The sequence below is a fragment of the Xenopus laevis genome, chromosome 6L, assembly GCF_017654675.1.
Source record: "Xenopus laevis strain J_2021 chromosome 6L, Xenopus_laevis_v10.1, whole genome shotgun sequence".
NCBI lineage: Eukaryota > Metazoa > Chordata > Amphibia > Anura > Pipidae > Xenopus > Xenopus laevis.
Genome location: NC_054381.1, coordinates 10,131,614 through 10,145,224, shown reverse-complemented (window position 1 = coordinate 10,145,224; position 13,611 = coordinate 10,131,614). Strand labels below are relative to the sequence as shown.

The 13,611-nt window shown below is 39.9% G+C and overlaps 1 protein-coding gene across 1 annotated transcript; it reads left to right on the top strand.

Annotated features, from left to right (window-relative positions):
- Window positions 1-1,567: 1,567 nt before the first annotated feature.
- On the top strand, window positions 1,568-12,928 carry mindy4.L (MINDY lysine 48 deubiquitinase 4 L homeolog). Its single transcript, NM_001096303.1, is given in 5 exon segments — window positions 1,568-1,710; window positions 6,087-6,206; window positions 9,665-9,906; window positions 11,276-11,531; window positions 12,525-12,928. Coding segments are annotated over 5 exon segments (1,085 nt in total). The 5' UTR covers window positions 1,568-1,647.
- The last annotated feature ends 683 nt before the right edge of the window (window positions 12,929-13,611 follow it).

Genomic DNA, 13,611 nt, shown 5'->3' with positions numbered 1-13,611 from the left:
TTGCCGCTGAGACCACTGCAAATATGTCCAATGATCACTCCATTAACAGCAGACTTGCCAGTAAAATAAATGCAAATCAGACAAAAACATAGTCAGGGATAGGCCAAAAGCCAAGAGGGGTTGTAATCAAAAGATTATCTTATACCCTTTTCTTGTCCTTTCAATTAAAATATGAAGTAGACAGTGATATTCTGAGACAATTTCTAGTTGGTCTTATTTTTTGTAGTTTTTTTATATTTTTGTTTACCGGCTCTCCAGTTTAAAATACGCTGCGTAATTTACGCAAAGTGTGGTTTCCAACGTGCAGATCCCATAGAGTCTATTGATCTGGTAGTTTCTTGACGTATTGGCGTTTCTGCTAAAAAACGCCAATTCTGGCGTCCTGTGGCGGATTTCAGCTTGCAAGCGCCCTGTGTGAATTGCCATAGTGCGTTTTCCATTAGTTTCAGTGGTAGTGCAGTTTATGCGTATTTACGCCTGGCTGTTCTTTTTTAAAAAGCCACGTAAAAACGCAGCAAAAAACGCCTACGTCTGGCATTGCCCTTAGCAGTAAAGCCAACACGTCAAGAAACTACCAAATCAATAGACTCTATGGGATCTGCACGTTTGAAACCACACTTTACAATATATATAATATAATATGGCGTCCAAATTCAATGAGAACGATGAGAAGTGCATGTTGGGAAAATAATCCTACGTGCTGAAAAAACGCATGTTGACGGTCGCATGTGGTTTCAGTGGCGTATTTACACCTGGCTGTTCTTTTATAAAGACGCAACGTAAAAACACCGCAAAAACGCCACGTCTGGCCTCGGGAGACTGGGGTACAGAGCTACGACTTCTACACAAGTCAGTCCCATTGCATGCTGGGTATTGTAGTCTTATATGTAACTTACATTAAACGGCAGTGGGCAAATTGTTAAACAAAAACTACATTACCCAGCATGCATTGGAAGACACAGGCTCGGCACATTAGGGCAACAAAAAGCTTTGGCTGGTTTCTAAAGTACAAACCAGCCAAAGGCCCAAAAAATAGCCCAAAACCATACCTTTTCCCTACCTGTTGTTTGTAACCCATCTGGGCTTTAAATTAGTAGCCCAATTTAGCTGAAAAACCAGCAACTTAGCCGGCAACCCTGATGCACTTGTACAGTTGTCCCCTTTCAGAGCATTTGTTTTTTACCTGGGGTTTTTAAGAAAGCTGCGAAGAGTCAGAAGAAGAAGGGAAATCATTCAAAAACTATAACAAAATAAATAATTAGAACCAACTGAAAATTTCCCTAGACTTGGCCGTTCTAATTCTAACATTCTAAAAGTTAGGTGAACCACCCCTTTAAATAATGGCACAGTCCTTGCTAGGTACACATCTACCCCCTGCATTTTATGGTACATTCCTGAGCAGATCTCCCCCTCTCCATCCTCCGTTCCCACTGAACTCCCATGTCTCCTTGCGTCTTGCCAGTTGTCCCATGATCCTGCAGCACCGGAAGAAGCCGTCGTTGCTATGGTAACCGCGTTCCCTGGTAACCGGCCGGGCCTAAACGCCTCTCCGCAAGTCTGTTGGCGACTGGGTAGCAACTCAGCCCGGGGCAGGGAGGGGAGGAGTGAGAGCGGGCGGGTGTGAGAGAGAAGCCGTAGCTCATATAGATGGAGAGCTGCTATATACTGGACGTTGCCTCTTCTCTGGTCAGGGAGTTCCTCAGTAGGAAGGTGGGTCTGTGGCTGCTCAGGCTTCACTGCAGCTTTTTATTTCTTTCTTTCTACGTGTCACTGTGCATTGTGGGAAGGGAGATATGGGGTTCCTGTTTTAGTATATATAGTGAATAAAGTACCCCCTTTTGTAAAATATAAGATTATAAGTTACCGAGGAGTTTCATGACCATATAAAAACACGAGGCCGAAGGCCGAGTGTTTTTATACAGGTCAGGAAACTCTGAGGTAACTTCTAATATCCTCATATTTTGCAACTGGGGGTACTTTATTTATTATAATACACAAATTTCGGTGAGTCATGTGACAGAAATGACATCAGAACTCACCGTTTATAACTGATGACATCAGAACTCACCGTTTATAAGGATATAATTTACAGGATATTCATGGCTTTTGTGTATTATATATATATAATACACAAAAGCCATGAATATCTTGTACATTATGTCCTTATAAACGGTGAGTTCTGATGTCATCAGTCATAAACGGTGAGTTCTGATGTCATCAGTTATAAACGGTGAGTTCTGATGTCATTTCTGTCACATGACTCACTGCAAATTGTGTATTATAATAAATAAAATACCCCATTTGCAAAATATGAGGATATTAGAAGTTACCTCGGAGTTCCATGACCTGCCTTCGGCCTCGTACCTTTATATGATCATGAAACTCTTCGGGAACGTATAATATCCTTATATTTGACAAGAGGGGGTACTTTATTCACTATATATATATATATATATATATATATATATATATATATATATATATATATATATATATATATATATATATATATATATATATAATATTTCTTGTTCTACTTAGTATTTCCCTCATTTAAAGCTATACACAATCACTCACTGTTACAGGGCAGCTATTAGATCCACAGTGGGCAGACACTGGTGTTTTGTCTCCTCATGTTGAATCAAGAATGCCATGGTGGGGGGGGGGCTGGTTTTGGTGGGTGATTATTTGACTCCATGTTTTTGTTTGGCATGAAATGCAGCACATTAAAGGGGTGGTTCTCCTTTAAGTTAACTTTTACTATGTTATAGAATTACTAATTCTAAGCAACTTTTCAATTGGGCTTAATTTTTTTCTTTTATAGCTTTTGAATTATTTGCCTTCTTCTTCTGTCTCTTTCCAGCTTACAAATGGTTGTCACTGACCATCTAAAAAACAAATGCTCTGTAAGGCTACACATGTATTGTTATTGTTACTTTTTATTATTCATCTTTCCTATTCATATTCCAGTCCCTTATTCAAATCAGTGTATGGTTGCTAGGGTCATTGAGACCTTAGCATCCAGATTGCTGAAATTGCAAAGCTGCTGAATAAAAAGCTAAATAACGCACAAACAACAAATAATAAAAAATGGGAACCAATTGCAAATTGTCCCAGAATATCTCTCTCTATATCAGTGATCCCCAACCAGTGGCTCATGAGTAACATGTTGCTCTCCAACCCCTTGGATGTTGCTCCCAGTGGCCTCAAAGCAGGGGCTTATTTTTGGTTTCTAGGTATGAAGGCAAGTTTTGGTTGTATAAAAACCTGGTGTACTGCCAAACAGAGTCTCCTGTAGGTGCCAGTCCATATAAGTGCTACCAAATGGCCAATCACAGCCTTATTTTTCATGCTTATGTCGCTCCCTGACTCTTTTTACATCGGAACGTGGCTCACGGGTAAAAGAGGTTGGGGATCCCTGCTCTACATCATTTTTTTTTAAGTTATTTAGATTTTTTTGGCAGCTCTCAAGTTTGCCATTTTAGAAATTCAGTCTCTAGGGCCCAAATTACCCTAGCAACCGTGCATTGATATGAATACGCCACTGGAATAGGATAAACTGAACATTACATTGCATTTGTTTTTTTTAGATGGGATCGGTGGGTCCCATTTGAAAGCTGGAAAGGGTCGAAAGAAGAAGGCAAATAATTAAAAAACTATTAAAAAACAAAAGAAAAATGAAGACCAACTTGCTTAGATATAGCCATTCTATAACATACTAAAACTTAAATCAAAGTTGAACAACCAGGTGCATGGTATAAATGACTTTATGTTGGATTTATATATATCAAAAATTACCAGCAAAACCAGGATTTTAAAAAAACATGTATTAAGTGAGTACATACAGCTAACGTGACATTTCAGACCTTTCTCAAGACAACCCCACTCTGAACACAATCAGGGTGGAGTTGCTTGGAAAAAAAAGTCCTAATATTGACTGAAACATCACATTGGCTGTATATACTCATGTAATACACATTTTTAATTGTTGCAAAATCCTGGTGTTGCTGGTTTATTTTGCAATATATTTATATACCCAAAAACCAGCCTATTGAGTTTATTTAGGGGCAGATTTATCAAAGTGTGAGATTTGAACTAACCACAGAAAAACTCACTCACTTTCAGTTCATTACTATGGGATTTTTAAAAGCATATTTAGCAAACAGTGAACTTAATTGATAACTACGATTCTAAAAATCCCATAGGAATGACTAGAAAGCGAGTGAGTTTTACTGTGGCGAGTTCTGATCTCACATTTTGATAAATCTGCCCCTTAAAGGAAAACTATACCCCCAAAATGAACACTTAATCAACAAAGAGTTCATATCATATTAAGTGGCATATTAAAGAATCTTACCAAACTGGAATATATATTTACGTAAATCTTGCCCTTTTACATCTCTTGCCTTGAGCCACCATTTCGTGATGGTCTGTGTGCTGCCTCAGAGATCACCTGACCAGAAATACTGCAGCTCTAACTGTAACAGGAAGAAGTGTGGAAGCAAAAGGCACAACTCTATCTGTTAATTGGCTCATGTGACCTAACATGTATGGTTTGTTGGTATGGTTGTGAGTACAGTGAATCCTACGATCCCAGGGGGCGGCCCTTATTTTTTAAAATGGAAATTTTCTATTTGTGATTACCCAATGGCACATACTACTAGAAATGTATATTATTATGAAAATGGTTTATTTACATGAAGCAGGATTTTACATATGAGCTGTTTTATGCAATATCTTTTTATAGAGACCTACATTGTTTGGGGGGTATATTTTTCCTTTAAGGTTTACAGTTATCCCGTGTGGATCATCTTTGCAGTGTTGGAACATAGTCAAATGAAAAAGTTTGGGAACCCCTCTTAATTCTTTTTCATTTTGTTTTATCATTGGATGAGCTTTCAAAGTAGCAACTTCCTTTTAATATATAACATGCCTTATGGAAACAGTAGTATTTCAGCAGTGACATCGGTCATTTGATTGTAGGTAGCAGGTGTTTTTCTTGGAATGCGGTGTTCTTCTTCCGCCAATTAAAGCGCTTTTTGTTATGAGCAAATAACTGAATTTTTGTCTCATTAGTCCAAAGTACTTTGTTCCAAAATGACTGTGTCTTGTCTAAATGAGCTTTTGGATACAACAAGCGACTGTTTGTGACGTGAGTGCAGAAAGGGCTTCTTTCTCATCCCCCTGCCATACACATGTTCTTTGTGCAAATTGTGCTGAATTGTAGAACGATGTACAGATACACCATCTGCAGCAAGATGTTCTTGCAGGTCTTTGGAGGTGATCTTTGGGTTGTCTGTAACCATTCTCACAATCCTCCGCATATGCCGCTCCTGTATTTTTCTTGGCCTGCCAGACCTGGGTTTTACAGCAACTGTGCCTGTGGCCTTCCATTTCCTGATTCCATTCCTTACAGTTGAAACTGACAGTTTAAACCTCTGAGTTTTTGTAGCCTTCCCCTAAACCATGATACTGAACAATCTTTGTGTTCAGATCTTTTCAGAGTTGCTTTGAGGATCTCATGCTGTCACTCTTCAGACGAGAGTCAAACAGAAGCACAACTTGCAATTGGCCACTTTAAATGCCTTTTCTCATGATTGGACACACCTGCCTATGAAGTTCAAGGCTCAACAAGCTAATCCAACCAATTTGGTGTTGCCAATAATCAGAACTGAGCAGTTACATGCATTCAAATGAGCAAAAATACCCACATTTTTGCCCAGCCAGTTATTCACCTTTGATTTAATTTCATACAACTGAATACTGCTTCACTAAAAATCTTTGTTCAGAAAACACCCCAGTACTCAGATGTTCCTGGGAAATGAAAGACATACTGTACCACTGTTATCTTTTTTGTTGAAAGTGGAGTCAATTATTATGCAGGCTGAGAAGGGTTCCCAAACTTTTTTTATATGACTGTATATACTTATGGAGTTGACCTAGGTTTTTTTTTATATACTACATGTGAGTACCAGTATTCATTGCTAAATATAATGTCTAACCACTTGTAACTAGATTGCTGTTCTGCTTTAGTCCTTTCTTTTGACTGCTGTTATATAGTTTAACCCCTGTCCTGTTCTCTGCAGGGTTTAAAAAAGACCAGCTTGATACTAGAAGAGGAACTTCCTCGCGCTCCCCAGAGCATCACTACCAGAAACGAACTTCGGGCAGTGTTACATCTGGACAGTCTGTATAAAGAGAACAAGGTAACGAAAGAAAATTAATTTAGCATTTTCACAAAATTCTTTACTCTATTTAGTGTTTAGGGCTGACCAAGAGATGTTGCACACTACCAAATATTACTGACAACATTTAAGGATGAAGTACACAGGCAGCTGTCATGCTATGTCATGTTTTAGATCAGGGCTGTCCAACTGGCGGCCCGTGCCCCCCCTTCTGTGGCCCCCCACCTACCTGCTGTGTTTCCTTACCATGTGAAAGCTTTAAAAGGTATCACTACAGAGATTAACTGGCCCCTGCATTGTTTAAACCTCAAATTCAGACTAATCCCCTGTATTGTTCACACCTGTGATCCTCTCTATTGTTCACCTAAAATCCTGTACTGTTCTACCTGAGACCCAGACTGGAACTGCCACATTGTTCTCCTGTTCACACTTTATACAAAATCCTAATGGGGCACCAGTACTGTGTCACTGTATGTAGTACATATTAGACTGCTCCTGATTCCTGTCTCCTGCTCTGTTCTGCCTTCCCAATGATCCCTGTGTGTGTCATACTTTGCCTGCTCTTTGCACCCTGTGTTTGCCATATTCTGCCTGACCTATGATCCCAATGGAACATAAGCCTTGTACTTGTTCTGGGGGTTTGTTAGCATTTGAAAATTATTGTTAGGGGCCCCTAAGGTGTTTAATCATATACTGGGGTACTGTATTATACACAGGGGAGGAGGAGGCATATGGATTTAAGGTTATGTCTTAATATGACAACTTTTTTCACATATTAGTGGCATCTCTGCCGGTGCCGGGCAAGGTAGTTTGGCACCGTAGGCAAGAGTTTCAATCAGCACCCCCTGTCCTGCATTACCATTTACCTCCTTACCATGATGGTTTTTAAATAAAGAAAGCAAGAAAGTGTAAAACACTTTTTTTCATTTATATGACTGCCCCCTGTACCTGTACCAGCAAGCTCATCAGCCATCCATCATACAGCCCTCCATACCTGTACCAGCAAGCTCAGCAGCCATCCATCATACAGCCCTCCAGCAGCCATCATATTGCCCCCAATCTTTACCTGTGCCAGCAGCAGCCAAAAATAAATCTGATCACATCATATTGCCCCCAAGTATTTATGTACCTGTGCCAGCGCCCAGCAGCAACAGCAAATATATGGGCCCCAAATCTGTACCTGACTGTGCCAGCAGGAAGCTTCACACTTTCACAGTAATAGAAAGAATGTCTTCAGTTCAGTGCAACTGTGCAAGACTGAGAGCAGCGAGAGTCACACCCAGCAGCCCGCCGGCTCTCTGCCACCCAACCGCATCAGTGATGTCATTGACTCGTATACTCACGTCGCGCTGCACTACCGCACCGCACAGAGGGAGCTATTACTTGCTGGCAAGTGGGAGAAGGTGTAGGAGGGGGATTACACCCGACTGAGTGACCATGATTACTGAAACAAATTATTAAATAAACGCTTGAATAAAATTTAAAAAAAAAAACATTAAAATGGCGCCCCACAGTGATGGTGTCCTAGGCAGCCTCCTACTCTGCCTACCCGTAGTTCCAGCCCTGATCCCAGCAGTGAGCATCTGGTTTTTTGGTGTGTTATTAATGTGGACATGGTCTTGCGGTAACATGGGTGTGGTTTAAAGCGGGTGTGGTCTAAAACAGGGAGTGCCTGACACTGGCTTCCATTATCTGCCCTCCACCATGTAGGTTACAAAAATTCCGGCCCTCTGTACCATGTAAATTGGACAGCACTGTTTTAGATGATTTGGTGTGTGGTGTATTGCTTCCAATGGGGACATGTTAGCAACAGGGTGCTCTCTGGTTGAGTTTTATACCTGCACTAGACAGGGCAAAGTTTTCCATGTACTTATTAAATGTAAAATGCATCTATCTGGATAAAATAGATTTCCCCCATCAGAGGTGTAGGCTAATAGAGTCCACACTCCGATTAGGAGAAACAATACTTGTAACGAGTGATATGCCGCCCCCCACTGGGAGGAATCTCCAAGTGCATAGACCATATATGGACTCAAGCATGCAGATTTTTTTTGTCACATATTTGTCACATTCACTGTGTCACATGCACATAATAAACAAACCAGTGGGCTCTATGGTTAAAGGAGAGCTAAACCCCAAAAATGAATGTGGCTAAAAATGCCATGTTTTATATACTGAACTTATTGCACGAGGCTAACGTTTCAGCTTGTCAATAGCAGCAATGTTCCAGGACTTCAAACTTGTCACAGGGGGTCACCATCTTGGAAAGTGTCTGTGACACTCACATGCTCAGTGGGCTCTGATTGGCTGTTGAGAAGCTAAGCTTAGGGCTCGTCACTAATTATCCAGCAGAAAATGAGCTTCCCTGGCTGTAATATAAGATGATGCTACAGGTTTGCTGATTATTAAATTCTGATGCTAATTGCACTGGTTTCTGTGCTGCCATGTAGTAATTATCTGTATTAATTACTAATCAGCCTTATATTGTGACATATCTATTCTATGTGTACTGTATATTGTGAGTGGGTCCCTAAGCTCAGTAAGTGACAGCAGCACAGAGCATGTGCAGTGAATCAGCAGAAAAGAAGATGGGGAGCTACTGGGGCATCTTTGGAGACACAGATCTTTACTGCTAAAGGGCTGTGGTTGCCTTGGGCTGGTACAGAAGCACAAAACATCATGTACAACATTTCTAGCTACTTCTTTAGTTTCCTTGTCCTTTAAGTGAATGCATGTGACCAGACATAGCTGCCACACTGGGAGATCCTTCTCTGCGGGCGGCATAGCGCTTGCTACCAGCAATTTTTCAAAAAATCATATTGTTTCCCCCAACTGTAGTACAGGCTCTATTAGCCCAAACCTCCAATGGGGGAAACGGTTTTCCTCCGAACATTGTGATGGTCTGTTTTAGTGGTCAAATATAGACACTGTTTTGTTTCATTCCTTAATTCAGGTAAAATACATTTTCCAATAATCCAATAATAAAAGATGGCAAGCAATTGAAATCCTCAAGTCTTTGTTTATGGTGAACAATCTGAAAACAACGCAACTGAATAAAGTGTTTGAAAGGTGAACAACCAACCCCCTTTAAGTCCATGGTTGAGCTCCGTTGTCACTTTTACATTTCCATCTTCGTTTTTGTCTGAAAACTGCTTGTTTATGTTTGTTCACTCAAAACGTGAATGTTTATAACTTATTATGCTCATTCAGCTTTTGCAAGTGTTATCTTTTACTGACACAAGAGTACTGTGAAACATTTTTAAACATCGGCTGGCACATTGTAGCGGACACTGAACTATAACTATCGGAAAGCCTTTGGTAGTTGGGTTGTGCTGGGGGATGTCTAGGTCTCCAGAGCCAGGTGGAGAACCTTCCTTTGATTTCCACATGATCACTGTACAGAAATAGTGTCACATATGGAATTCTAAATCGTTTCAGTAATTATTAAACTCTCTCTTTTTTTTTTTCTTTTTCTGTAGTCAAGAGAGAAACCATTGAAAACTCTTCTGGAAATTATGACTAAGTACTTTTTGGAGCATTCAGGGAAAACCAAAACCCTAAACATGATAGGAGAGCAGAACTCGGCACCCTCAAAAGGTGCAACAAGAAATCTACAGCAGAAACATGCCGGTAACTTGATGATGACCGTGTGCGATATTTCTGACGATGAAACCGGAGAAAGCAGCGCTGTCTCTGAAACCAGTAAAACTGAGCTGATCAGGTAATTTTTAGCACTTTGAGCTGGGTATATTTGGAGTTGCTGTCATTATGGGTAACCATTGTGCCTTTCATTCAACCTAGCAATGAGTTTATGGGTTGAATGAGAGGCTGAAAGATGAATAGGAGAGGGCTTCAAAAATAATATGAAAAGTTACTAGATTGTAGTGTCTGTTGGATCATTCTTTTTAAGAGTAGACCTTCCATAATATACTAAACAATATTGTAAAAATAATCTACAGACAAAATGCAGCATATGCTGATAGCATAGCCATAACTTCTTCTGGAAAATGCCCAAAATTGATCCAGTTTTATTATTTTTTATTATTTGTTTCTACAAAGCTGAAATTGCCGATGATACCCGCACTCCTTCACATCTCGTTTTGCTGGGTGCTTGGTCAAAAATAGATATATAGAATTGTGGAAAGGACCAGCACTCCGTTTTTCAAAAAATTCAATAATTTATTTCAATCTCACAGTGTCTCCAACGTTTCGGCCCACTTTGGGGCCTTTATCAAAGTGGGCCGAAACGTTGGAGACACTGTGAGATTGAAATAAATTATTGAACTTTTTTGAAAAACGGAGTGCTGGTCCTTTCTACAATTCTATATATCTATCTATATATATATATACACACACACACACACACACACACACACACACACACATCATTTCATAGTTTTTAAATTATTTGCCTTCTTCTTCCAGCTTTCAAATGGGGGTCACCGACCCCATCTAAAAAACAAATGCTCTGTAAGGCTACAAATATATTGTTATTTTTATTACTCATCTTTCTATTCAGGCCTCTCCTATTCATATTCCAGTCTCTTATTCAAATCAGTGCATGGTTGCTAGGGTAATTTGGATCCTAGCAACCAGATGGCTGAAATTGCAAACTGGAGAGCTGCGGAATAAAAAGCGAAATAACTCAAAAACCACAAATAATAATAAACGAAAACCAATTGGCAATTGTCTCAGAGTATCACTCTGCATCATACTAAAAGTTAACCGAAAGGTGAACAAACCCTTTAATGATTTCTCCAACCAGTCCGTGTAGAATACCCTGACTATTTTCTCCAAAAATAACTTGAGGGTCTGGGGGAGTATTTGAGATCCATACTTGCGGTATAGATTTTTTTTGCCCAACCTTTTAGTTCCCCTTGTCATTCTTGTATGGCAGGTATATTATTTGAACAGGTCCTCTGCAGCATTTCTTGTGTAGATTGAAACTGGCTTTTAGTGTCAAACCAAAGATTAGTGTTACACTTTTTAAAAAAATGCAACTAAAAATTAATAAATCAGCCCCTTCGTGTTAATAGAAGGTTGTATACATTCATCTAATTTTCTGAAATGTATTGTATGTATTTTGACAGAAGTAACCTGCAATTTAATAAGCCAAATTATTCAAAAGGCCCAGATCACAATCGAAAGCAAACAGAATTCAGTGTGAAAAGCACAAGGATGGCCCGTGAAGGAGAGTTAATGTCCCCCAAGGAAAACATTAGGGGAGTTTCGGAGACCTTGGAAATGGCGTTGGGAGCAAGAAACTCCACAAGTGAAACACAGAGGCCTAAATCAAGCCGGATGGTCAGGGGAATGATGTCTGGCCCAACTGCCAACTCCCAAGAGGTACTTGAATTATGGTCATGGGCAACACTCTATTAAGTATCATCAGGATATATGGCAAGTGTTTTTATGTTGGTTACAAGTAGCAAAAGTCTCTTGTAATATCCTATATTTAACAGTAGGTGGTGCATTCTTTTTTCTGATTCATGAATTCTGTGACATGTATAACTCAGCCTGTAGCCTTGTGCCTTTATATAGTCACAGAACCCCTCATTGATTTCTAATATCCTTATCATTTACAGTAGGGGGTACATTATCCCTTATAATACACAAGTGATACTCAGAGTTCCCTGTATAACTCAGCCTGCAGCCTTGTGTCTTTATATGGTCACAGAACAACCCCTCAGTGACTTCTAATATCCTTATCATTTACAGTAGGGGGTACATTATCCCTTATAATACATGAGTGATACTCAGAGTTCCCTGTATAGCTCAGCCTGCAGCCTTGTGCCTTTATATGGTCACAGAACAACCCCTCAGTGACTTCTAATATCCTTATCATTTACAGTAGGGGGTACATTATCCCTTATAATACACAAGTGATACTCAGAGTTCCCTGTATAACTCAGCCTGCAGCCTTGTGTCTTTATATGGTCACAGAACAACCCCTCAGTGACTTCTAATATCCTTATCATTTACAGTAGGGGGTACATTATCCCTTATAATACATGAGTGATACTCAGAGTTCCCTGTATAACTCAGCCTGCAGCCTTGTGCCTTTATGTTGTCACAGAACCCCTCAGTGACTTTTAATATCCTTATCAATTACAGTAGGGGGTATATTATCCCTTATAATACATGATTGATACTCAGTGACTCAATATCCTTATCATTTACAGTAGGGGGTATGTAATCCCTTATAATACATGATTGATACTCAGTGACCCAATATCCTTATCATTTACAGTAGGGGTAGTTTACAACCAGTGCTTTTAATATTTTGATTAGTGGTTTTTGGAGTCTGTACTTAACACAATTATTTCTTTTTTATTTTAGGATTCCTTGAAAAAACGAGTACCACGGCAACCTGCTGTGACTAACACTCCAAATCCCGTCAGAGGGGATGCGCAAGTCAGTGATATTACAAGGAATATGGAGGAGCCCTACACCATTTCTCCTGCAAACACTGCCCTAAAAGTTGGCAAGGAATTTGCTGCTAAAATGTTATCCACCTCTGAAAACCTAAGAAATGTCTCTCTCCGTTCTACAAGCCCAATTTCCAAGCCCAAAACCTTTGCTGCTGCCAAAACCGTTGAGGATGGAAAAGGCGTAACAGAATTTTCCTCGTATTCTTCAACTGAGCACAAAAGACACTCAGGATTTTCAAATGTGGATTCAAACTCAACATCATTAAACAAGTGGGTATCGCATCGTATAAATAAATACAAACATGTGAAATATAATTCATTTTTGTTTTATATATTTCTGCTGTTTTTTACTCAGTCTTGTACAAAGCTTTGCAGGCATCATATATGCCTCCCATGGGTTCAGTGACTTCGGTTACTTGATTGAAAGAGGAAGAAACACATATGATGGTTCCCCATGAAAGCTCAGGATGGTAGTACTAAGGTTATCATTGTGGGTTTGTGGTGATGAATCCCCGTTATCAGTGCTGACCCAGGAGATTCCACTGTATTTCTGTGCAAGATTATAGTTGGTTTTCTATTATAATCTGTATCTGGAGGTTGAGGGATAGGATTGAGACTGAACTGAGCAGTAAGGGACAGCTTCCAGGTTGCAGACAGGGGGACCTTCTATGGTTTGGTAGGCACATTGTAATCACTTTAAGCAACAGTTCAGTGTAAAAATAAAACCGGGGTAAATAGGCTGTGCAAAATAAAAAATGTATCTAATATAGTTAGTTAGACAAAAATGTAATGTATAAAGGCTGGAGTGAGTGGATGTATAATATAATAGCCAGAACACTACTTCCTGCTTTGTAGCTCTCTAACTCTGAGTTAGGGTGGCCATACACGGGCAGATAAAGCTGCCGATATCGGTCGTTTGGACTGATTTGACAGCTTATCTGCCTGTGTGTGGGGGCTTCCGACGGGTCTTCCCGATCGATATCTGGCCACGATAT